The sequence below is a fragment of the Pan paniscus genome, chromosome 10 (genome assembly GCF_029289425.2).
Source record: "Pan paniscus chromosome 10, NHGRI_mPanPan1-v2.0_pri, whole genome shotgun sequence".
NCBI lineage: Eukaryota > Metazoa > Chordata > Mammalia > Primates > Hominidae > Pan > Pan paniscus.
The window spans coordinates 125,817,792-125,840,308 of NC_073259.2; the positions used below are offsets into that span (position 1 = coordinate 125,817,792).

At 44.4% G+C, this 22,517-nt stretch overlaps 1 protein-coding gene across 2 annotated transcripts in view; it reads right to left on the reverse strand.

Annotated features, from left to right (window-relative positions):
* KSR2 (kinase suppressor of ras 2) overlaps positions 1 to 22,517 on the reverse strand; it is a 518,358-nt gene that overhangs the window by 302,517 nt on the left and 193,324 nt on the right. For both annotated transcript variants that reach the window (XM_063593706.1, XM_063593707.1), the window contains one exon: positions 6,272 to 6,785. In XM_063593706.1, the coding sequence (XP_063449776.1) occupies positions 6,272 to 6,785 (514 nt within the window). The remainder of the gene's footprint in view (positions 1 to 6,271; positions 6,786 to 22,517) is intronic.

The following is a 22,517-nucleotide window of genomic DNA, read 5'->3' on the forward strand; positions in this document are numbered from 1 at the left end:
ATTGCACCATTGCACTCCAGCCTAGGCAACAGAGCAAGACTCCATTTCAAAAAATAAAAATAAAAATAGCCTTCCTAGCCTTCCTCCAACCCAAGACCTCCTTTGGTATTGTGTGCTTGAAAAATCACAGCAACCAACAGTTTTGAAAGCTTTGGAACCTGTTCACAAAGATCTGTGACTGTTGATTCATTTCATTCAGAGGAAATAAAAGCAGACTGAATACTAGTTAGCCACAGAGATGGTTCCCAGCAGGACTACAGGGGTGAAGGAGAGAAGAAACCAGACATGAAAGAGAGATAACTGGAACCAGAATGCACCAAATAGCTCTGGAACTATCTCTGGCTACATTTCACAGAAGAGAGGGCAAAGGCTTCTCAAACCTTCTCACCTACTCCCTGATGGGGTTTATTCTAGAATCAAAGCTGTTCAGAGTAGGAAGAGCCTCCAGCGGGGTAAAAAGAAAAGGACATACAGGCATATCTTGTTGTATTGCACTTCACTCCACTGCACTTTGCAGACATCACATTTTTTTACAAATTGAAGGTTTGTGGCAACCGTGCATTGAGCAAGCTTCTCGCTGCCACGTTTCCAACAGCACAAGCTCACTTCATGCCTCTGTGTCACATTTTGGTCATTCTAGCAATATTTCCAACTTTTTCATTATTATTATATCTGTTATGGTTATCTGTGATCAGTGATCTTTCATGTCACTATGGTAATTGTTTTGGGGTGCCACAAACCGTGCCCATATGACAGTGAAATAAATCGATCAATGTTGTATGTGTTCTGACTGCTCCACTAACAGGCTATTCCCCATCTGTCTCTCCTTTTCCTGGGCCTCCCTATTTTCTGAGACACAACAATATTGAAATTAGCCTGATTAATAACCCAACAATAGCCTCTAAGCGTTCCAGTGAAAGGAAGAATTGTACATCTATCACTTTAAATCATATGCTAAAAATGATTACGCTTAGTGAGGAAGATACGTCAAAAGCCAAAATGAACTGAAAGCTAGCCTTCTTATGCCAAATGGTCAAGTTGTGAAGGCAAAGGAAAAGTTCTTTTTCTTAAGGAAACTAAAAGTGCTATTCCCCTGAGCACATGAATGATAGGAAAATAAAACAGCCTTATTGCTGTTATGGAGACAGCATAAACTTATGGAGAAAGTTTTAGTGGTCTGGATGGAAGATCAAGCCAGATACAACATTCCCTTAAGTCAAAGCCTAATCCAGAGCAGGGCCCTAACTCTCTTCAATTCTATGAAGGCTGAGAGAGGTGAAGAAGCTGCAGAAGAAAATGTGGACACCAGTAGAGGTTGGCTTATAAGGTTTGTGGAAAGAAGTTGTCTCCATAACATAAAAGTACAGTGAAGCAGGAAGTGCTGATGGAGAAGCTGCAGCAAGTTACCTAGATCTAGCTATGATCATTGATGAAAGTGGTTACACTAAATGACAGATTTTCAATGTAAATGAAACAGTCTTACATTCAACGATGCCATCTAGGACTCTCAGAGCTAGAGAGACGAAGTCAGTGCCTGGCTTCAAAGCTTCAAAGAACAGGCTGACTCTCTTGTTAGGGACTACCGCAGCTGGTGACTTTTAAGCTGAAGCCAATGCTCATTTATCATGCCAAAAATTCTAGGGCTCTTAAGAATTATGCTAAATCTACTCTGCCCATACTTTATAAATGGAACAACAAAGCCTGGATGATAGCACTTTTGTTCACAGCATGGTTTGCTGAATATTTTAAGCCCACTGTTGAGACCGACTGTTTAGAAAAAACAAGATTCCTTTCAAAATATTATTGCTCATCGACAATGCATGTGCTCAACCAAAACCTCTGATGAAGATGTACAAACAGATTATGTGATTTTCATCCCTGCTAATACATCCATTCTGCAGCCCATGGATTAAGGAGTAATTTTATCTTTCAAGTCTTATTATTTAAGAAATACATTTTATAAGGCTACAGCTGCCATAGATAGTGATTCCTCTGATGGATCTGGGAAAAGTAAAATAAAAACCTGCTGGAGGCCGGGTGCAGTGGCTCACGCCTGTAATCCCAACACTTTGGGAGGCTGAGGTGGGTGGATCACCTGAGGTCAGGAATTTAAGACCAGTTTGGCCAACATGATGAAACTCCATCTCTCCTAAAAATACAAAAATTAGCCAGGCATGATGGTGGGCACCTGTAATCCCAGCTACTCAGGAGGCTGAGGCAGGAGAATTGCTAGAACCCAGGAGGTGGAGGTTGCAGTGAGCCGAGATTGCTCCATTGCACTCTAGCCTGGGTGACAGAGTGAGACTCCATCTCAAAAAAAAAAAAAAAAAGAATCTTCTGGAAAGGATTCACCATTTTGGATGCCATTAAGAACATTCGTGATCCATGGAAGGAGGTCAAAATATCAACATTAACAGGAGTTTGGAAGAAGTTAATTCCAACTCTCATGGATGACTTTGAGGCATTCAAGATTTCAATGGAGGAAGTAACTGCAGATGCGGTGGAAACAGCAAGAGAACTAGAATTAAAAGTGGAGCCTGAAGATATAACTGAATTGTTGCAATCTCATGATAAAACTTAAATAGACAAGGAGTTGCTTCTTACGGATGAGCAAGTAAAGTGGTTTCTTGAGATGGAATCCACTCCAGGTAAAGATGCCTTGAACATTGTTGAAATGACAAGAAACATTTTAGAATATTACATAAACTTAGTTGACAAAGCAGTGGCAGGGTTTGAGAGGATCGACTCTAATTTTGAAAGAAGTTCTACTAGGCTATCAAACGGCATCACATGCTACAGAGAACTTTTTTGTGAAAGGAAGAGTCTATCTATGTAGAAAACTGCATTGTTGTATTTTAAGAAATTGTCACAGTCAGCCCAACTTTCAGCTACCATCACCTTGATCAGTCGGCAGCCATCAACATTGAAGCAAGACCTTCCACCAGCAAAGAGTATGGCTCACTGAAGGCTCAGATGATCATTAGTGTTTTTTAGTATTAAAGTATTTCTAAATTAATGTATGTACATTGTTTTTTAAGACATAATGCCATCATACACTTAATAGACTACAGTATGGTATAAAACATAACTATTCTATGTACTGGGAAACCCAAAATTCGTGTCATTCACTTTGGGATCTTTATCGTGGTGGTCTGGAACCAAACTCACAATATCTCTGAAGTATGCCTGTACTTACTGAAAACAAGTTTTACAAAACAACACTAAAACGCTTACCAGATGCAATGTGTTCCAATATACTCTAGTCTAGGCTAGTCTATTTCATTTTTTTAATGCTGGTCACAAGCCATTAAAATAATGCTATCAACCACGAATGGGTCATGACCACAAATTTAAAAACACAAATGTGTTCTAACCTCTTGGGTCCACAGCTGAGAAAGCTAAGATTCAGAGAGGTTAAATCCAAGGTCAAAAGGCTACTTCCTGGCAGGATCAGGACTAGTTTAGACCCAGGTAAATGATGACTGTTGTTATCAGTCTAATAATTGGGACTCACCTCAACTAACGCCTCCTTTATAAATCCCGATCAGAATTCACCTCTATCCATGACCCCCGCTGCCAACATTATTCAGGTTGCTGTCATTTATGTCTTAGTTTTTTTAACACCCCCAGGCCTGCTGCCCTGATATCCCTGTGAACCTGGAGGTATGGTCCCAGGCTAAGTGGTCCCATGGCATTTTCCACATCACCAAACTGACCACTCTGTTCCTCTCCTCTACTGCTTCCTTGCCATGAACCACAGCATCCCCCAAGGTGGGCCAGGGAACTACCAGCCTTGAGGAAGTGATGAGCTTGCTAACTCAGCCAGAAGAAACCTGAAGGGCAAAGCTTAACGCCACCTGAGTCCTGATATACAAATTCCAAAAAACACTAAAGGTGGCCAAGTCAATTTGGAAGGCCTTGAAGAAGTGGGCCATTCAACCCTATCCAGGCAGAATAAATCCTTCAGGGGTCTAGGGAAAGGATAGCATTTAAAAACCAAAGGGCAGCCTCTCTCACTTGGCCTCCATCTTGCAGATTAAAAGATGATGTGTCTGGAGAGTCAGCTTTCTGATCAAGTTTCGCCTTACTAAGTGGTGCACCCTGGGAAAGGGACAGGGAGAAGCACAAAGTGTGGGGCCACCGTAGCAACCAAACCCCAAATGCCTCTTCCACCCTCCACCTTAGCAACCTGCACTCCCAGCCTTCCTGGAACTTTACCCCACATCTTCACCTTGAGGTTTCAGCAGGCCCCAATCTCTGTGGCTCTCACAAAACCATGCAAATCAAACACAACTCCAATCAGAAAAGCATCTATCCTCTGCTTCACCCTCAGAGGTCTCAAACATGCATTCTACGTCTTCAAGCTAGGTTTCACATAGCAGCTTAAATATGACTGTTGTAAAATCACATGTTCCACGTCAATCACTGTAGGGCACTCCCAATGCTTCAGAAAAGAGATCACTCTCTACACTACGGCTTCAGACAGGGCTTGGTAAATCACAGTTCATGGGCCAAATCGGGCCAGGTACCTGTTTTTATAAATAAAGTTTTATTGGAACACTGCCATGCCCATTTGTTTACCTATTGTCTGTGCTGGTTTTGTGCTACATGATAGGGTTGAGTAACTGCAACAGAGACTGAATGGTCTGCAAAGCCTAAAGTATTTACTATCTGCCCCTGTACAGAAAAACTGTGCCAACCCTTCGCTTACAGAATCCTGCCTTTTTTTAATGGTGATAAAATATACATAATATAAAATTTACCATCTTAACCATTTTGAAGTGTACAGTTCAGTGGTACTAATTACATTTGCACTGTTGTACAACCATCACCACCATCCATCTCCAGAATGTTTTCATCATCCCAAATGCAAAGTCTATATCCAATAAATAATAACTCCCCATTCTCCCTCCCCTCAGCCCTGGCATCCACTGTTCTACTTTCTGCCTCTATATATTGTCTACTCTAGGTATCTCATATTGGTGGAATTATACAGTATTTGTCGTTATGTGTCTGGCATATTTTACTCTTAGCATGCTGTCTTCAAGGTTCACTCATGTTGTAGCATATATCAGAAGTTCCTCCCAGGTCGGGCATGATGGCTCATGCCTGTAATCCCAGCACTTTGGGAAGCCAAGGCGGGCAGATCATTTGAGGTCAGAAGTTCGAGACCAGTCTGGTCAACATGGTGAAACCCTATCTCTACAAAAACTACAAAAAATTAGCCAGGCGTGGTGATGCAGGCCTGTAGTCCCAGCTACTTGGGAGGCTGAGGCAGGAGAATCACTTGAACCTGGGAGGCAGAGGTTGCAGTGAGCTGACATCCCACCACTGCTCCAGCCTGGGCAACAGAGCTAGACTCCGTCTCAAAAAAAAAGAAGTTTCTTCCTTTTTAAGCCTGAATAATATTGCATTGTATGGATAGACCACACTGTGTTTACTCATTTGTCTACTGATGGACACAGGTTGTTTCTACTTTTTGGCTACTGTGAATAGCACAGCAACCTGCCTAATCCTCGAGTCTCACCCTACATCACACACCTGCTCTCTCCCCCAAAGGGGTCCTCTGTCAATTTCCCCAACGTGTCCTGCTTCCTACCACCTTCAACTGAGATGAGCCGTGGATATAAAATACACATTCAATTTCAAAGACTTTGTATTTTAAAAAATGCAAAATATCTCTGTAATGATATTTTACATTGATTCTTTGTTAAGATATTATAATTTTGATATATTGGGTTGAATGATGTATTATGATCATTAATATCACTTGTTCCTTTTCATTCTTTTTAATGTGACTACTAGAAAGTTGAAGGTTAATACATGCCTCGTATCCTATTTCTAGGAGCGGCACTAGGCTAGACTCTGCAGGGGTTGGCAAACGTTTTCAGTAAAAAGCCAGATGGTAAATACTTTCAGCTTTGTGGGCTATTCTCGCTCTGCCATTGTCACACAAAAGCAGCCATAGGCAACACATAAAGGAATGATCATGGGCGTGTTCCAATACCTTTTATTTACAAAATCAGGCCGGGTATCAGATTTAGCCCCTAGGCCATAGGATATTAATCGTATTTTTTAAACGGCCAATTCTGGGAAATTCTGTTCTATTCATTTGCTCAGAACCCTCTGTGAAAAGCCATTTTTCATTCAACCAGAGTCTGGAACGCAAGTCTGTTCCGGCTTCCCTGACCTGGGCAGCTCCTGGGACCAAGGGGCAGCCCCTCGCAGGCCGGGTTTCGACCGCCCCAGGGCACCCACCGAGCGCACTCACTTGGGCGTGTGGGCCTCGTCCACGCGGTGCCCCAGCTGGAACTCGTGGGATTTGCTCCGATGCAGCGCGGTGAATCCCGGGATCAAGTGTATCAGTTTTCGGGAGGAGGGCGGTGGGGTCCCCGGGGGCTTCAGCTTGTTCTTCTTCCTCATGGGCGGCGTGCCCGGCGGGGTCACGGTGGTGACGATGTTGGGGGTGCGCGGCGGGGTGCGGACCGCGTGCCGCTGCCGGGGCGATGGGGGCAGGGAACGGTGGCCCGACTCCAGTGGCGGGGGCGGGCACAAGCCCGGGTAGGCGTCCACGGTAAGCCTGTCCACGTGGGTGTACACAGGGGCCCCGGGAGTGGGGCTGGTGTGACAATAGTGCTGGACGCACTTGGACGGGACCCTGGGGCTCTGGGAGAGATGGGTGCGGATCCACGGGGTGGGCTCCGGGGGGCACACGGGATTGTTCTCCTTCCCCGTCTCTGTGGTGGGCCACTGGATGGTCCAGTCTTGTTTGGAAAGGTTGCCTCCTGAGTTGGAACAGAAGAGCAGAGACAATGGGTAAGCCATGAGAAAGCCGGGTGAGTTACACCATACACACCATTACATCATACACACATTACACCACGTGCCCATTACATCATGTGCATGTTACACTATATACCTGTTACATCGTATGCATGTTATCTCATATGCAAATTATATCTTATGCACATTATACCATGTGCCCATTACATCATATGCATGTTACACTATATACCTGTTACATTGTATGCATGTTATATCATATGCACATCATATCATATGCATGTTACACTATATATCTGTTATGTTGTATGCATGTTATATGCACATATCATATGCACATTACATCATATGCTTGTCACATTATATGTGTATTACATCATATGCATGCTATTTCATATGCCCATTACCTCTTATAGACATTCTATCAAATGCATGTTACATCATACCCACATTACATCATAAGTACATTTACATAAAGCCAACCACCTCTACTTGGCTCCTCCAAAAAGACAATAAAATCCCCTTGTTGACCCTGTTACCCTATTCTCCATTCAACAGCCTTGTCTTCCACTGCCCCATAGCTGGGAAGACCCCACAGCCCAAATGCTCAGAAAAGCAAAGAAGTTAATTCTCACTTTTTGAACTTCCCAAGGTCCCAGTTCTGGTAGTTTCAAAGTGATTTAAAGGACTTTAAAGGATAACTTTTCCCTTACATGGAAATTTTAATACCTAACCCTCATGTGAGATACACAAATTCCAAGGAAGTCAAGTTCATCCTTAGTCCCTCCCTGACCACTTCCTCAGCCACCGCATACTTCTTCCAGATCTATGTCGCCATGTTCTCATTCATGCATTTGTCCAGTAAACATCCTGTGAGTGCCAACTATGCCCTTCGCTTGGAAAAGACACAAAAGCAACACAGACGAGACCCTGGTCCCCTGGACTTACATTCTACCTAAGCAGCCATGATAGACAAGAAAACATGCTCACAGAAGGATTTCACATGGTTATTGGTGCTGGGAGGGAAATAAACAGAATGACGTGATAAAAAGAATATGGGCAGCTGGGCACGGAGGCCCACACCTGTAGTTCCAGCAATTGGGAGGCCGAGATGGGCAGATCACTTGAGGTCAGGAGTTTGAGACCAGCCTGGCCAACATGGTGAAACTCCATCTCTACTAAAAATGCAAAAAATTAGCCAGGCATAGTGGCACACACCTGTAATCCCAGCTACTGGGGAAGCTAGACAGGAGAATTGCTTCAACCCAGGAGGCAGAGATTACAGTAAGCCAAGATTGCATCACCACACTCCAGCCTGGGCTACAGGCTCGCTTTCAAAAAAAAAAAAAAGAATATGGGCAACAGAATGGTTAACCGGACAGCGCTACATACAAACCATGTGCTACACAGCTCAGCCAGGAGAAGGCACCACGTACCAATGCACACAAAAACCTGGGCGAATCTCCAGAGAATTAGGCCGAGTAAAAAATGCCAATCCCCAAAGGTTACATACTATATGACTCCATTTATACAGTATTTTTGAAATGACAACATTTTTGAAACAGAGGATAGATTGATGGTTGCCAGGGGTTAGGGATGGCAGAAAAGGGGGTAGGGGAAAAGTGGATGTGGGGATAGAAGAGCAATACAAGGGAACCCTGGAGTGCTGGAACTCTCCAGCATCTTGACTGTGGTAGATATACAACCCTACACAGGTGATCAGGTTACACAGAACTAGGCCCATGGTGCACATAGACACCATGGAATACTATGCAGCCATTAAAAAGGATGAGTTCATGTCTTTTGCAGGGACATGGATGAAGCCGGAAAGCATCATTCTCAGCAAACTATCACAAGGACAAAAAACCAAACACCACATGTTCTCACTCATAGGCAGCAATTGAACAATGAGATCATGATCATTTGGACACAGGGCAGGGGACATCACACACAGGGGCCTGTTGGGGGAGTGGAGGGCTAGGGGAGGGATAGCATTAGGAGAAATACCTAATGTAAATGATGAGTTGATGGGTGCAGCAAACCAACATGGCACATGCATACCTATGTATCAAACCTGCACATTGTGCACATGTACCCTAGAACTTAAAGTACAATAATAATTTAAAAAAAAAAAAGAACTAGGCCCATGATGGTGGCTCTTGCCTGTAATCCCAGCACTTTGGGAGGCCAGAGCAGGAGGATCACTTGAGCCCCGGAGTTCAAGACCAGGCTGGGTGACATAGTAAAACCTTGTCTGCACAGAAAGTAAAAAAATTAGCCAGACATGGTGGTACACTCTGTAGTCTCAGCTACTTGGGAGGCTGAGGTGTGAGGATTGCTTGAGCCTCAGGAGGTTGAAGCTGCACTTAGCCATGTTCATGCCATTGCACTCCAGCCTGGATGACAGAGTGAGACCCTGCCTTAAAAAGAAAAATACATAGAACTAAATACACACACAGGCACAGGCACACATACACACACACACGAGTGAAAATAAAGCTGGGGAAATCTGAACAAGATGGTGGATTGTAACCATATCAATATTCTGTGATATTGTATTGTATAGTATAGTAGTACTATAGTTTTGCAAAATGTACCATTGGAAAGAAAAATGTACAAGGAATGTCTGTATTATTTCTTACACCTGCATGTGAATCTACAATTATCTCAATCAAAAATTTCTGTTAAGAAATTAAAAATAAAATACAAGAATACGCGGGGCCTACTTTAGTAGGGTGATCAGGGAAGGCCTCCTAAGGAAGTGACATTCCTGCTGGCATGTGAAGGACAGGAAGGGGATGGTCACACCGAGTGCCAAGGACAGAGCACACCAGGCCGGGAAACAACAAGGGCGAAGGCCTAGAAGTAGGAAGGGTTTTTTTTTTTTTTAAGTCTTCCAATAGCTTGTTAGAAAGAAAAGATACTTTTTAAAATCCCCACTGTTATGAGGTTTTCATCCCGGTGTAAACTGAATTAAAAAAAGAGAGAGAGAAAAATTTAAAAATCCAATGGTAGGCTGGGTGTGGTGGCTCACACTTGTAATCCCAGCACTTTGGGAGGCCAAGGCAGGTGGATCACCTGAGGTCAGGAGTTCGAGACCAGCCTGACCAACATGATGAAACTCCATCTCTACTAAAAATACAAAAAAATTAGCTAGGTGTGGTGGTGTGTGCCTGTAATCCCAGCTACTCGGGAGGCTGAGGCAATAAGAATCGCTTGAACCCAGGAGGCAGAGGTTGCAGTGAGCTGAGATCGCACCATTGCACTCCAGCCTGGGCAACAAGAGTGAAACTCTGTCTCACAAAACAAAAAAACCTTTTTTTTAAATTATTTTATTGTACTATTATTATACTTTAAGTTTTAGGGTACATGTGCACAATGTGCAGGTTAGTTACATATGTATACATGTGCATGTTGGTGTGCTGCACTCATTAACTCGTCCTTTAGCATTAGGTATACCTCCTAATGCTATCCCTCCCCCCTCCCCCCACCCCACAACAGTCCCCAGAGTGTGATGTTCCCCTTCCTGTGTCCATGTGTTCTCATTGTTCAATTCCCACCTATGAGTGAGAATATGCAGTGTTTGGTTTTTTGTCCTTGCGATAGTTTACTGAGAATGATGATTTCCAATTTCATCCATGTCCCTACAAAGGACATGAACTCATCATTTTTTATGGCTGCATAGTATTCCATGGTGTATATGTGCCACATTTTCTTAATCCACTCTATCATTGTTGGACATTTGGGTTGGTTCCAAGTCTTTGCTATTAAAAAAAAAAATCTAAAAATCTAATGGTGTATTAACATTTTTCATTCATTTGCCATATTGACAGTACAAATACAAATTTGGTCTAAAGACACAGATTCTCATGCAACCACGTAAAGCCTTTCTGCGTCCTCCATGCTAAGAGCTCTAAATGCATAAAGATCCAACAATACCAAATGTGCAGGCTTCAAAACCATCTAAGTTAGGGCAGTCACTTTCCTAGGTCTCTTTCCCGGGTGCCTGCATGAAGGTGGTGTTCACAACTGTGTGATGACAATGGGGTGACACTCAAGGAGAGGCTGAAGGGACAGGTGAAAACAGACTGCCAGGTCTGTGGGCTAAGGTGCAGATTGGCTTTTATACCAAGTCCAACAGGAAGCCATTGGGAGTTTTGAGGCAGGGGAGGCATGGATTGAATGTTCATTTCTCAAAGATCACTCAGGCTGCTGCGGGGAAAACTAGAGCCCAATTAAGGGGTATCTCAGGGAGTTGCAAGAGATGATGCTGGCTCTGGTTTGGGTGGTGGCAGCAAAGATGGAGAGAAGTCGGCCAGGTGTCAATGAAGGAAGATCCACCAGAACCCAGAGGAAGGTAACCACGTGGCCACTTCCATGATGGGCCAAGGAAGGAGATTTGGGGTGCAAAGAAATTCCTAGCTGACTAGCAATAACAATAATAATTACTATAACGACTGTAACAAGAGCTAATTTATAGCGCATTTGATGGTTTCCAAAGTGCTTTCATGAACACTGACTCACGGTCCCATTTTTAATTAAAACAACTCATTTTGTTATTATATATTCAGTACAGAAAAATTAGAAAATTGAGATAAGAAAAAAAGGCAATGCTGTTCTACAGCCTAGCCATCATCCCTATCAATAACTGATGGTCGAGCCTTCCAGATGGTTTGGGGCGGATTTTTTTTTTTTAAGGAAAAAATTTCCATAAGACCATATTTAATGGTTCATTGTCTGTTTTCTTCACTTGTTATATTGGGACTGTTTTACATCTAACTTAATTTTTGTAACTCTGTGTGCAAAGGGTCATTTTTATTTCCATTTTGTAGGTAAGGAAACTGATGCAAAGAGATGAAGATCTGCTTAAGGTCACAAGAGAGATGGTAACTGGCAGCCAGATTCAAACCCAAAACTTTGGCCACCTCAACAAGCAGGGCATGAGGCTGTCTGTGAAAGAGAACTGGGGCCTCCATTTGCCATCATAGATCATTCAAACGGGAAAAGATACTGAAACAAAGGCTCATTTCTCAAAATGAGCCTCCTCCTAGGCTTGCCAGAAGAACACTCTACCAAAGTCACCAGCATTACGGTATCTACTCTCAAATATTGACACATACACATTAGCCCAGTGAGTAAGAGAGTCAACGCTGGAGTCGGATGACTTGGGCTCCAAATCTGACTCCCCACCACTTATGGCTGTGTGACCTTGGGCACTCATCTAACCTCTCTAAGTCTTAGCTTTGTCACCTGTGCAATGGGACAATAAGAAAACCTAATAAAACTCAGGGACTAATAAACAATAATAAAACCTAATAAAACTCAGGGACTACTATGAGGATCAGATGCACAAACACAAGCAATGTGCTTAGCACAGCTCCCAGCACACAATAGGTACACCATAAATGCTAGCTACTGGCATTGTAATTCTCAACACTGTGGTAATACGTCAATATCTGCTATTTAAAGAGTGTGTAGTGGTTCTGACAGCTTTACTATTCTCACCCTTTGTACAGTGAGGAAGTGACATTTAGCTGAAGCTAAATAGCTCTAAGAGCCGGAACAGAACAGAGAATCAAGTTAAGACAAGTTTCTCCATCGCATGGTAAGCTCTGGATTGATGTATTTGCTGAGGGAATACAAGCTCGTTGTCAAGTTAGCCTAAGTAAAGCCTGTTTAAGAAAGTCAATCTATTTTCTAAGCTGTCTTAATCAAATACTGCACCATGAAGCCACAAAGTAGTGCTTTTGGCATTATCATGACAAGCTGTTGTCCATCCTGAATGAAATGGAAAGAATATGGGATTGGGAACCAGAAGAACCCAATAGAATTCTGGTTAAACCACTGACCAGCTCTGTGACCTTGGGCAAATTACTTAACCTCCCTGAGCTTCAGTTTGGGGGCTCATAAAATGGGAATAATTATGGCTTTGTTGGAGGGTGCAGTGAGAATTAAATGTATTTATTTTACAAATATTTGAACACCCTTTATGTACCAGGCACTGTTGTGGACACCAGAATAGAACAATAAATAAAACACACACACTCAAAAAAAACCTATTTTTGCAGAGCTCACATTCTTAGTAGGGAAACAGATGAAACAAGTAGATGAACAAATTTATCATATATGTAGTGATAGTAAGTCTTCTAGAGGGAAAGAAAGCAGGGCACAGAGACAAAAAAAAAGTGTTGGGGGCTATTTTAATCGCAAAAGGATGAGGAGGTGACAGTAGACATTTGAGCAGATATCAGAGTGAAGTGAGGACTGAATTAATAAGATAAAGCAATCAAACCATCAGACAGAGCCTGAGCCATCATGTCAATGCCAACAAATGGCAGATGATTGAAGATGGGTGAAAACATCTATTCTGGGTGCCTTGTGACTCATCCCCTTTGTCCCCAGGCATTCACTATGCCAGCCCCTGCCCTCAAGATGCTCCCAGTCTAGTGAAAATGATCAATAATCAAAAAACTCTCACTGCAGTTCCATCCTAGGTACAGACCCCAAATAATTGAAAGCAAGGACTGAAATACTTGTAGACAAAATACTCATAGCAGCACTATTCACAATCACCAAAAGGTGGAAACAACCCAAGTGTCCATCAACTAAGGAATGGATAAACGAAATGTGGTACGTCCATATAATGGAATATTATTCACCCATAAAAAGGGAAGAAGTACTGATTCATGTGGATCAACCTTGAAAAACACTATGCTAAGTAAAAGAAGTCAGACACAAAGGGTCATATATCATATGATTCCATTTATATGAAAAATCCCAAAGAGGCAAATCTATAGAGAAAGAGAGCAGATTCGTGGTTGCCAGGAGCTGGGGCTGGTGGGGAATGGGGAGTGACTGTTAATAGGAATGGGTTTTTGAGGGGGTGATGAAATAGGTTTGGAATTAAACAGAGGTGGTGGTTGCACAATCTTGTGAATGAACTAAATGTCACATCCTGGTTTACTTTGAAATGATTACTTTTATGTTATGTGAATTTTCCCTACATAAAATGAATCAGTAAGTACTCACAATACCAAACAGAATCCTAAGCTAGAAAAAGTGCAGGAGCATACGGGGCACAGAAGAGTGGAACCCCACTGGCCAGGAGGTGGGGGTGGGTAGGAGAAGGCAGCCTGGAGGAGGTGGCACCTAAGCCCAGAACTTGAAGGTGAACAAGAGTTCCTAGGAAAGGTGGCAGTGAGGTGGGTGACAGCGGAAGCATGGTAAGAGAGAGAACAGCAGGGTCAAAGGCCAGGAGATGAGGGACGTGGGAGTTTGGAGAACTGCCAATCGTTCAGTATGGCTAGAGCTATTTTTCGGGATGGGGCGGGGCGGGATGGTGAGACAGAGTCTTGCTCTGTCGCCCAAGTTGGAGTGCAGTGGCACAATCTCGGCTCACTGCAACCTCCACCTCCTGGAGTTCAAGCGATTCTCCCGCCTCAGCCTCCCGAGTAGTTGGGACTACAGTGGCCTCGTGATCCACCAGCCTCAACCTCCCAAAGTGCTGGAATTACAGGCATGAGCCACTGCGCCCAGCCAAGCTAGAGTTATTTTGAGAGAGGAAAAAATTAGGCCAGGCGCGGTGGCTCACGCCTGTAATCCCAACACTTTGGGAGGCCGAGATGGGCGGATCACGAGGTCAGGAGATCGAGACCATCCTGGCTAACACAGTGAAACCCCGTCTCTACTAAAAATCCAAAAAAAAAAAAAAAAAAAAATAGCCTGGCGTGGTGGCGGGCGCCTGTAGTCCCAGCTACTCGGGAGGCTGAGGCAGGAGAATGGCGTGAACCCGGGAGGCGGAGCTTGCAGTGAGCCGAGATCGCGCCACTGCACTCCAGCCTGGGCGACAGAGCGAGACTCCTGTCTCAAAAGGAAAAAAAAAGAGACAAACAGGTACACAAAAAGGAAATGAGGCTCTGGGGAAGATGATTGTGAAGTCTAGTTAAAGAGGCTGGGCGCAGTGGTTCACAATGTAATCCCAGCACTTCGGAAGGCCAAGGTGGGCAGATCACTTCGGGCCAGAAGTTCAACATGGCGAATCCCTGTCTCTACTAAAAATACTAAAATTAGCCAGCTGTGGTGACCCACGCGTGTAGTCCCAGCTACTCGGGAGGCTGAGGCAGGAGAATGGCGTGAACCTGGGAGGCGGAGCTTGCAGTGAGCCGAGATCGCACCACTGCACTCCAGCCTGGGAGACAGAGCAAGACTACGTCTCAAAAAAAAATTCGAGCCAGGCTGGAGAAGAAGTGAAGGGAGGACTTCCCAGGGTTTTGCTCTTCTAGGCGGAAGGGGACGCTGAGAACTGAGGGCCGGTGTGACTGATCCCCTTGCCACTGGCCTCCCAGAGAGGGAGGTGGTGTCCTCCAGAGCTCCTGGAGACCTGCTGCAGCTGAGGGCTTGTGGCAATCAAACTTGGTGATGAGTGTGGTGGAAGCTCTGGTGCACCACACCACACAGCTGCTTCAAGGTTTAGACCCCAGTCCCGTGGTCATGCCAGGAGAGGAGCTGAAACTCCCCTAATCATAAATGATAATGGGAAGGAAGCTAACTTTCTGTAGGGGCCGATATTGCTGTATCCTTGAGGCTTGGACCCCAAACTCCTGCTCATGCCGAGGAAGGGCTGGCTCTCCCCATGGGCAAATGCAGACAAGTGGACTGGAGCTGGAGGCCAAGCATCTGCCCACAACATTGCTGCTGAATGCCAGCTCCTGATCGTACCAGGGGAGGGGCTGGTGCTTCTTTGATCATATGGCTTAAAAGCCACACAGCCCAATGGATGGGATCCATGGAGTCCTTCTGGAGCCCGGTGTGCTAGACCAGGGTGCAAAGGACAATGGTGAGTGTGGGGACTATATACCTGCCACTCCTGTCCATGTGTGATTAAAGCTGTCCCAGAAACCCTGGTGCACAGGCTGTGTGGGCATCCGTCCTTGCGGCTCAACAGGGCTCCTGTGTGTAGGGAAGCTGAGCATCATGGAAACATGTCTCTGACCATGGTGTGGAGAAAGGATTGGACAGGGCCCGGCAGCAGCAGGAGCCCAGCCTGAGGCTCCTGGAAGCATCTGGATGGGAGATGACAGGGACCCGGGATAGTTATGGCAGTGGAGATAGAGAGAGGTGGAGTGACTGTATATTAGAAGAGAAAAAAGGAAAAATAGCCAACATTTATTGAATTTACACATAAAAAGTTATAGACCCACGGAACAATCCAACAAAGTGGGTGGAATTTACTCTGTCTTACAGATGAGGAAACTGAGGCACAGAGAGGTCAAGTGGCTTGCTCGAGGCCACAGAGCCTTGTCCAAGAAGGACATGTGGGGTTTGGGTCTTCACCTGACCCATAACCAGGACATTAAGTCCAGGCTGATGTCCCAGTTGCTAGCCTGGGTCACACAGTGGCCAGTGGCACTGATCACAGCAATAGGAAATGCAGAAGGAAATTGGGCACAGATGAGGTGGCAAGCTCAGGGTCAGACAGGCTGAGTCTGAATTTCCTGCAGGACACCCAAGAGCAGATTCTGGGATGCAGCTGAACCTTAACTTCCCCTTCTCCCAGAAACCCCGGGATCACTCCCCAGGAAGAAGTTATTTTTCTAGCCTGAAAAGATTGATCACGAAATTCTAAAATCACATCTTAGTGGGTTTTTTTTTTTCTACAAAGACATGATTACTTCATCACGTTCACCTACTGTTCCTCTCCCATCTGATCTCTGAATCTCCAGAGTAAACATCCCATGATCCTGAATTACATGCTGGTAATGCAGGTCTGGAAGAGGGGGATCATGAGCCTGTCACTCACTGACTAACTCCCCCAGAAAGGAAGATACCTCTGCATATGGAAGACTTGCTTTCTGAACTGAAAGAACAAGAGTTAATTCTCCTAAGTCAACGCCAACACTTAGACATGAATTTGTCCCTAAAATTCCTCACTGTGACTCCGTTTCTTCATCTGTAGAATGGGGATAACAGCAGAGCTTTCCCCCATGATTGCTCTGAAGATTAAATAAAACCATGCAAACAGAGCATTTAGCTTCATTCCCTAGCACACAGTCAATGTTGTATAAATGTTCATGTACAAAGAGTGTAAAACCATCTGTTTCACAGAACGCCACTGAGGATTAAATAAATGCATACAGTGCTTTTCATTTTGAGCCTGACACAGAGCTCACACTCAAGAATCATCCAGTCCTGCCAGGTGCAGTGGCTCACACCTGTAATCCTAGCACTTTGGGAGGCCGAGGCGGGTGGATCACCTGAGGTCAGGAGTTCAAGACCAGACTGGCCAACATGGTGAAACTCCATCTCTACTAAAAATACAAAAATTAGCCAGGTATGGTGGCACATGCCTGTAATCCCAGCTACTCAGGAGGCTGAGGCAGGAGAATCGCTTTAACCTGGGAAGGTGAGGTTGCAGTGAGCTAAGATTGTGTCATTGCACTCCAGCCTGGATGACAAGAGTGAAACTCCATCTCAAAAAAAAAAAAAAAGAATCATCCAGTCCTTATTCCTGGTCTTGGCAGGTGCTAACTCTGACAGAAAGAAAGCTCAGGGTTATCAGAAGCCTTTATTTTGGGTTGAACTGCAGCCTCCAGTACCTTATTTGCATATAGGATCTTTGCAGATACAATCAAGTTAAGATGAGTTAATACTGGATCAGGATGCATCCTAAGTCCAATGGTTTGTGTCCTTATAAGACGAGGAGAAGACACAGAGGAGAACGTCATGTGAAGACAGAGGCAGGGGCTGGAGTGATGCAGCTACAAACCAAGGAGCACCAAGGATGGCCAGCCACCCGCTGAAGCCGTGGGACAGGCAAGGAACCGATTCTCCCCCAGAGCCTTTGGAGGCACTGTGGCCCTGCCAACACCCGATTTCAGACTTTCAAGCCCCTAGAACTGTGGGAAAGTATGTTTCTGCTGGTTTAAGCCATCTAGTTTGCGGTAGATTTTTTTTACAAAAGCCCTAGATAACTCATTCATTTGCTGGACACTGACTGGGGGACTGCCACATAAAAGCCTGCCTGTGGAGTGCAGCCACCAGATTCTGTGTTAGGAAACTGGTGCTGATCTCACCTGCCCTGTAAAGTAGATGTTATTGACAGTTATCGGTCGGGCACGGTGACTCACGCCTGTAATCCCAGCATTTGAGAGGCCGAGGCAGGCAGATCACGAGGTCAGGAGATCGAGACCATCCTGGCTAACACGGTGAAACCCTGTCTCTACCAAAAATACAAAAAAAAAAGAAATTAGCCATGCATGGTGGCGGGCACCTATAGTCCCAGCTACTCGGGAGGCTGAGGCAGGAGAATGGCGTGAACCCGGGAGGCGGAGCTTGCAGTGGGCCAAGATCACACCACTGCACTCCAGCCTGGGCGACAGAGCGAGACTCCGTCTCAAAAAAAAAAGACAGTTATCAACAAGTAATGCTATAAAGCACTTTATGCATGTATTCAATCCTCCGTGGCATCCTGTGAAATAGATGCTTTTACTCCCTTTATACATGAACATTTATACAACATTGTGAAAGGAAAATAAATCTTGGAAGACCCAAAGTCACTAAGCTAAAGGGAAAAGTCAAGCTGGGAACTGCTTAGGACAAACCTGCCTCCCATTCTACTCAAAGTCATCTCTCTGTTCACTGAGATAAATGCATATCTAATTGCCTCCCTTGGAAAGGCTAATCAGAAACTCAAAAGAATGCAATCGTTTGTCTCTCGCCTACCTGTGACCTGGAAGCCCCCTCCCTGCTTGAGTTGTCCTGCCTTTCTGAATGGAACCAATGTACATCTCACATAATCTTATTGATGTTTCATGTCTCCCTAAAATGTATAAAAGCAAACTGTGCTCTGACCACCTTGGACACATGTCATCAGGACCTCCTGAGGCTGTGTCATGGGCGTGCATCTTCAGCCTCGGCAAAATAAACTTTCTAAATTAATGAGGTCTGTCTCAGATTTTCAGGGTTCACAACATTGGCTGTGTGCTTACTGTGCTTGGGATGGGGCTAAATGCTCTAATTGCATCGTTTCATTTAATCTTCAGAATAATTCAAGGGTAAAGCTCTGCTGTTATCCCCATCCTACTGATGAAGAAACTGTAATGTTATCAACAAGTAATGGATAAGTGACAGGTCATGGCTAAAGTCTTAGAGTTGGTAGTAACCTACACCCTCACTTTCCCCTTAATCACATGGCATCCTGCAGCTGAGCTGGGACCCACCCCTCCCCGTAGCCTACAGTTCCCCCAAAGACACACAAACACACACTAACACATACCATTCCCCCAAAGACGCACAAACACACAGTCACACATACATACCATTCCCCCAAAGATGCACACACACTCACACATACACACCATTCCATCAAAGACGCACACACACTTACACATACACACATTCCCCCAAAGATGCACAAACACACACTCACACATACACACCATTCCACCAAAGACGCACAAACACACACACATACACGCCGTTCCCCCAAAGACACAAAAACACACACACATACACACCTTTCCCCCAAAGATGCACATACACTCATACATACACACCATTCCCCCAAAGACGCACATACACATACACACCATTCCCCCAAAGACGCACAAACACACACTCATACACACACACCATTCCCCCAGACGCACAAACACTCACACATACACACCATTCCCCCAAAGACACACACACTCACACATACACACCATTCCCCCAAAGACACACACACACTCACACATACACACCATTCCACCAAAGATGCACAAACACACACTCATACACACACACCATTCCCCCAAAGACGCACACACACTCACACATACACACCATTCCCCCAAAGACTCACACACACTCATACATACACACCATTCCCCCAAAGATGCACACACACACACACCATTCCACCAAAGACGCACAAACACACACTCATACACACACACCATTCCCCCAAAGACGCACACACACTCACACATACACACCATTCCCCCAAAGATGCACAAACACACACTCACACATACACACCATTCCACCAAAGACGCACACACACACATACCATTCCACCAAAGACGCACAAGCACACACTGACACATACACACCATTCCACCGGGGCCACGGGAACATCGACTCGCCCTCAAGTTTACTTTCTTTCCTTGAAGTTTGTTCGAAGTCTGAGAGAGAAGCAGAGAGGAAGAAAAGTCTTACCCTCTGCCAAATTATCTTTCCCATGAAATTATCTTCCTCTCCACCCCTACACTTCAAAACTAGAAGTTTGGGGCTAAAAATGCAAAAAGTATCATTTCATTATCCAAATTACCGGCTTCTAAATTGACAGGGATTCAACTTCTCTCTGCCGAAGCTTCAGCAGCGTTTCACTGATGAGCTGTATTGTATCAACTCTTCCCTCTCTCTTTTGATCCTCTTTTTAATAAAGTCTGAGGGAAATAGGTAATTTATCATTTTAAATAGGAAAGGTGTGGTAGCAGGGGACTCTGGGGGTTATTAATTGTCACCCTTGCTATCTTGTCATCCGTTTCTGGCAAATCATTTTATTTCAAGTCTTGAAATGGGTGGGGAGAAGGGAATAGGTTTTTAAGAACTGAAAGGTCTGAAGATTGATTAAAGACATTTCAAGGTGTAGGGGTTTTTCACTTGACATTCTCTGATAAGGGACTAAGAGAAATAAAAGCCATTCTCAAGGGAAAAAGTGATTTCAGAAAGTCTAAGCAAGTGTCTAACTTCTTTGTCCCTTCCCATTAAAATTTTATAAACAGGCAATCACGTGGCTTAAATTTGTCTGAATTTCGGAGCCAGCATTGGGATCTACACAGTAGATTCTTTAGCTCTTCAGAGGCAGAAGTGACAGAGAGTCTACCATTCCAGGATCAACACTGCTTGTAACTTTTGTGAATACTTCAATGCACTTGTTAGTTTAATCCTCAAAACTCTCTAGCAAGAAGCAGAACTTTTAGATGCTGGCTGAAAATATTAGGCTGAAGTCATTGGTAGAAGAAAAAAACTGTTTTTTTGTTTAAATCCTCATAACTTTCTGGCAAGAGACAAAACTTTTAGACACTGGTTGAAAATATTTGACTGGAATCACGGGAAAAGCGAAGTACAATAAGTACTAGTAGTACAAATGACAATTACTGTTTGCTGTGCCTTTACCATGTGCCAGATACTATTCTAAGTATTCACGTGTATCACCTCATAGTATCCTCACAAGACCCCATGAAGAAAATTCCGCTATTGTCTCCACTTCACAGTGCTAGGAACAGATAATTATTTGAAAGACTGAGTTGCCCTAGGTTACACAGCTAGTAAGTGGTAGATCAGGGTTTCTGATCCAGATCTGTACCATTGGAGGGTTCTCTGGAGCCCCCTAACCCCTCAGGAAATGAGAGACCCGTCCAGAAAGCCCTTGGAAAGCTGAGCCATTATACACAGGCTTGTGGGTCAGCACCTGGGGCAGCTCCTTCTGACCTCCCGAAAGTCAAATAGGACATTCATTTTAGCCACAATCCCAGAAAGCCTGAAACCGAAAATCCAGGAAAATTTTTTGAGTTTCGAGTTGGTCATCCTTGCAAAAAGCAGCGAATAAGGACAAATGAAAAACATACAGTTGCCAAAGTAATTCAACATTAGCAAGAATCTTAATCTAAGACCTCATTAATGAGCTTGGCATTCAGCAGAACCCTGGGTCCCGTTGGGCACTAGCCCCGCCCCAGGACGTCCCCAGGTAGAACCAAACAAATGCACTGACCCTAGTCTGGGCAGGTCACCTGGGAGATGGGACAGGGCAGGGAGCACAGGCTCTGACCCCGTAATGCCTCCCAGGTCCTGCTCTATGAGATTCATGATTTTATTACCCACCAAGAGACTGGGAAGATTAACCTTCAGTCACTAACTTTAGGGTAGCTTTTTTGTTTTAACAAAGCTCTTTTTAAGAAAAAATTTATTGAGGTGAAATTCACATTAACCATTTCAAAGTACAGAATTCGGCACCACTTAGTACATTCTCAATGTTGTGTAACCGCCACCTCTATCTAGTTCCAAAACACTATCATCACACCCAAAAGAAAACCCTGTCCCCATTCGCAATCCTTCCCAATTCCCTTCTTCCCCCAGCCCCTGGCAAGCCCTAAACTATTTTCTGTCTCTGTGGATTTGCCTATTCCAGCTATTTTATATGAATGGAATCCTACGCTATGTGGTCTTTCGTGTCTGGCTTCTTTCCTTTTGCATAATGCTGTCAAGGTTCATCCAAGTGTAGCATGTGTTGGTCTTTCCTTTCTTGTTATGGCTGAATAATATGTATACACCACATTTTGTTTAAGCATTCCTCAGCTGATGGACATTTAAGTTGTTTCTACTTCTGGCAAGTGTGCATAGTGCTGCTATGAACATTTGTGTACGAGTATTTGTTTGAACATCTGTTTTCAGTTCTTTGGGGCATATATCTAGGGGTGGAGTTGCTGGGTCAGATGGTAACTCTGTGGTTAACCTTCTGAGAAACCACCCTGCTGTTTTCCACAGTGCCTGCATCATCCCACCCAGCAACATATAAAGTTTCTGACTTCCCCACATCCTCACCAACACTTGTTAGTTTTTGTTGTTTATCATCATTGTCATCATAGCCATCCTAGTGGGTGTTTAATAAAACATTCTTAGTAATGGCCATAGCTAACATTTATCGAGCACTTACTGTGGGCTGGGCTTTTGCAGCGTCTCCTCTCATT